The following is a 4,720-nucleotide window of genomic DNA, read 5'->3' on the forward strand; positions in this document are numbered from 1 at the left end:
ACAGGTCGGGTTTTTGGACCGGGCTAATTCGGAATAACGGGTCGGGTCGGGTTTACGGGTGTTTTGTTCAGCCCTAATCATGATGATCGATTTGCTATCTCTACAAGATTAATCGTTTTGAAATTAATCAAAGCCAATTATTTTTTAAACACAAAATTATGTTAAAAGAATACAACCACTATATTCTCACAACGCTTGTCGATAGTATATCTACATTCCAAACCAATTGTAATATATAAAAAGATGCACAAGTACTGGAAATCTATTCAAATACAATATAAACTAATATTACATATTCTCAAGCTCCAAAAATCTACCTGGAGCATTTACAAGCAAATACCAATAACGGTACACAAAAGTTAAAATAGTATCCATATCAAATTGCTATCAAATATACATAAGTTGCCTAGAGAAATGCAATCATCGACGACGACAATACTTGTGAAGAAATTATATGCTCTTTTTATCCTTCTTGATTTGCAGAAGCTTGTCATAGATACACCATGGAAAACTAAGGAAATGGGCCCTATCCATTCCCTGAGTTCCCTCATTGTGGCAACCCAAGTAAGTAGGATGATATGTGACATGATACCAGGCCGATGCTTTTGCTTTTGCATCATCAGTATTGTCTGCATCACTCCACTCGTTGAACTGGTTCCTTGCTTCCATTCTTAGTGACTTTATAGCATATTTAATTGCATAGAAATCCCTCTTCCTATCAAAATGTTTTGACATTTTCAAAACATTGCCGCTAAGAATTTCGGCTTCAGTTTGGATTCCATAATACTCCATCAAATTCCCCAACTTGTAATCATAGTCACTTTTGTATTTGAAAGCATCACTGAGGTAGTCCTCAAAGCCGTCTACTTCCATGCCAGAGTCATAATACTGTTTTGCAGTTTCCAAAGTGAAAGGCTTCCTAGGACTCGTGGGCGATGCAATGTCTTCCACTTCTCGAAAAAGCTTTCCAATAATAGATTTTGATATGTAGCTCTTTTTATTAGGCTTTTCCATAAAATCTGGATACTCTTCGACTCGTAGATCAGGAGGTATTTCAGCTACAATATCAGTTTTTGGGAAGTCAACAGCAATTGAGTGAAGCTCCGCAAGCTTCATACATTTAGAGCTCATTGCTTTATCGGGCTCCCTATCCGCAAAGACGACGTGGGCATTATCGATGATTCCTAAATTGTCTTTGACTATGTAGTCTGTGAAATACTCTTCTACTTCCTGCAAGACAACAATAACATGCTTTTTAATGTTAGGTGCATATGGATGGAAGTTGCTGTTGCAAAGGACATGCAAACAGGAGAGAGCAATGAAATGTTGTGTCATCAACTGTGTTTAGATATAGATGTCTATATGGAAACACGTACTTCTTAGATCACGAAATACTTCTATATTCTAGTCGGAAATGCAAGCATAAATACCTCTATTGTAACATCATGATCAACTTGCTTAGTTGGTGCTGCAATATATTCCATTGGTTGAATTTGACGAGGAGGAATAAGATCACGATCCCAAGAGACAAAGTACAAATCTCCATCCAAATCACTTCCCGAACATTCGTTTGGATGTGGTCTAAAAGTACAAATAGGCAGCCATTAATATTACATTCACATGTATGTCTGCATGTATGTGATGAATCTTATGTTTTTATAGATTAATGTCTCATATAAATGGGAAATTAAACTCTTACCTCTCTCCCTTTTGTGGAAAAACAACACAATCCACCATATGATGTAGAGCTGGCACGTTCACAGCTTCGAGGACTCCCACATCTCCTGGGTGTAGACAAGGGTTTTTAGCAACAACCACCTCACCTTCACCGATGAAGTTATTTGGGTTTGAACTGCTGATACTAAACACAAGGGATGACTTGTTACTGAGCTCCCTACTAAAGCGAGAAACTTGCAGAAATACTTGACCATATTCCAATGTTCTGGTTTCGTCGAGGCATCCCATCAAAGCTCTTCCATTTGGAACATAAATCCTTGTTCTCAACCGCATGTCCATCAACTTAGATGCACGGAATGTTCGAAGCATCATTGAAAGAAATGGTTCTGCATTTGGCTTGTAACCACATATAAGCATTTCCTTTAGAACTTTTGAGATCTTCCCTGTGAACATCATTTCCAATGCCTCCTGTGCTCTCAAAGGATTTATTAATATGGCATTCAATTGATGTATAGCCTTCCTTTGCCTTTTTCGAAAAGCTCGATCCTTAACCCCGAGGTTAGACAAAAGAGTTATTATCTGACGATTGAGAAAATAGGGCTGAAACTTACTCCATGCCAAAACATCGAGTTGTGTGTTATCCGATTTGTATTTACACATGCTCTTTCTCAATGACAACTTCATCGATGATGTCGGATCAACAGCCACAACACCTTTGTACCCTCCATATCGAATCTGAAATGCTGATGGAACAGAGTTGCAACCTAACTTTGTTGCCACTTTGCGAGCCAATTCTTCAGATATCTTCCCTATGCCTTCTGAAAAACAATATGTGACTAGTCCCTTCTTAACTTCTACATCGGGAATGACTTCAATTTCATCTATGTCAACGCTGATAGTTTCCCTAGAAGAGCCAAAAGATTGACCCAGTCTAGCACCATATTTTGCCACATTCCTTATATCTCGAAAATCACCCATCCATTCTCTAATATCTGCTGCAGTCAAGCCAGGTCTAGAAGCAAACATCCAAACAGAATTTTCATGTAGCTGACTGGATGAAAAGGCAAGAAACTCAAACTTCTTATCCCCAATAACTATTCCATTTCTTAGAGTGGATAGTATCCTATCATAAACTTTAGTTCGCTTGTCCCCATTTGTAGATGATGAACGTGGAGATAAAGTTACTGAGATCATTTTATCTAAGTCCTCATCGACAAAAGAAACACGCAGAAAGTTATCAATATCTTCATGATAATGGCGCAAGACTCTGTTGGAGAGATTCACCTCTGGACCACCAAAGTATACTTTAGATGGAGTAATTTGAACCTTGTGTATATTTACCAGCCCATCATCTAAAGAAATAGCAGGAGTTGTTTGAAATTGAGTAGATGTTGGGTATCTTGTGTACTCCTCCTCGAGCCATTTCACAGGTTCATAGCAGCAGTCCTTCAAATGAAAAAGCTTGTCCAGGGCACTTTCTATAAAAATCATGTTGATTTTGATTTTCTTAGGATCGACCAACTTATAAAAATCATCATTAATTGCTGGCCCAGGAACACACCCATGCTGAATTAAGGAGTTGATCTTAAACAAGATTTTATATGGCAGGTCAAAGCCTGTGGGTGGATTCACAATGGGCACAAGACCTGAACTGCATGAGTAAGGAGAGCCTTCCATCAATCCAAACTGGTCTTCATTTTCTTTATATTGGACAAATTCAAGATGTAAATTCGGAAGCCGCCTCTTTTTTGGAAGCTCCAAACATAGAGCATAAGATTGGCCAATGGAGCTGGATGGAGTGAAATCAACTTCTCTGACCCATTCATAATGATCAACATCAGAGACATCTTTCACATATATCCTTGGAGCACCGAGTAACTAGCAAAATAGAGAAGATAGAACTCGTTAAGTTAGAAGAAAAAGGTGGCAATTTCGGCACAAAAACCATTAATATCAGTAAACTGTAATAATATAAAAAATGCTTGTAAGAAAGAGTATAGCAACCTATGCATATTGAGAGATATTCATGAAATCTTTCACCAGCTAACCTGAATGAGAAGAAACTTTGTTGCTTGATCACGTGGAAGATATAGCTCAATCTTCCTAATGTTCTCGAAAGAGATCTCAAACTTGTACTTTACGGAAAGATAGGAAAAAAAGAAGCACAAGTTTTTCTTTACGAAATCAAATTTCCCAAAGACATCTTCCAATTTCCAAAGCACAGAAAAACTGTCCCCCGAAACCTGATTTCCAAAGTGCAGCGGTATTTTATTCATGATAGATAGAAAGATCTTTGGCTCTGGTACAATGTCAAACTTAAGTCGCAAGCTTCAACTGCAGTTTCAGTATACAAACACTATATCAGTAGGTTACACAGAGCAAACAGAGTCAACCGACAACCAAGAAAACTGGAACACATGCATTACACAATTCAATGCATATTACTGCATTTGAGAGAAACTACAATTCAAAAACACAGAAACCCACAAGCAAAAGCAAAAGCACAATTCAAGCCAATCTGAACCACCCAACATTCAGATTTCAAAGCAATATATATACTCAAAACCACCAGGTTGACAAAGGCTTCAATGGGAAAGGAATGAGAATTAGAGAGAGAGAGAGGGAGAGAGAGCCTGACCTGAAAGGAAAACACTGAGTGTAGAATTGCTGGTGTGGGAAAAAACAAGGCTCATGATCAACTATATATAGACGAGGATAAAGAGAAAGCAGCTCTACTCTCTGGCGCCAAAAGATGAGTACAACTACTTCTAGCCGAAGTATACTCAAGCTAACGTAGGCATGGGCTGAGGAGCCCACCTCACTGTAGGCAGCATGTAATTGCATTCTAAGGGAACGGACATTGACGAATATAATAGCTTTATAGCACTTGTGTACTAAGTTCACGAATGACAAACGTTGTTTAATGTTATGTTCCATACCCTTCAACATATTCTTGTTTGGGTTCCAAGTCTGGGAAAACGATTGGGCACTCGGACTTTCTAAGCCTTCTGTGGCAGTGTTACTTTTGTTTTCCATGATGGGA

At 38.5% G+C, this 4,720-nt stretch overlaps 1 protein-coding gene across 1 annotated transcript; it reads right to left on the bottom strand.

The window, feature by feature from the left end:
- Positions 1–244: 244 nt before the first annotated feature.
- LOC121257058 (probable RNA-dependent RNA polymerase 1) lies at positions 245–4,407 on the bottom strand. The gene is made up of 5 exons (XM_041157927.1): positions 4,316–4,407; positions 3,726–4,011; positions 1,700–3,555; positions 1,431–1,581; positions 245–1,230 (listed from the first exon to the last, which is right to left on the bottom strand). Exons 2-5 carry the CDS (start codon positions 3,951–3,953, stop codon positions 451–453), a joined length of 3,015 nt encoding a protein of 1,004 aa, XP_041013861.1. The 5' UTR covers positions 3,954–4,011; positions 4,316–4,407; the 3' UTR covers positions 245–450.
- Between the last annotated feature and the right edge of the window lie 313 nt (positions 4,408–4,720).

This window comes from Juglans microcarpa x Juglans regia, chromosome 3S (assembly GCF_004785595.1).
Source record: "Juglans microcarpa x Juglans regia isolate MS1-56 chromosome 3S, Jm3101_v1.0, whole genome shotgun sequence".
Taxonomy (NCBI): Eukaryota; Viridiplantae; Streptophyta; class Magnoliopsida; order Fagales; family Juglandaceae; genus Juglans; species Juglans microcarpa x Juglans regia.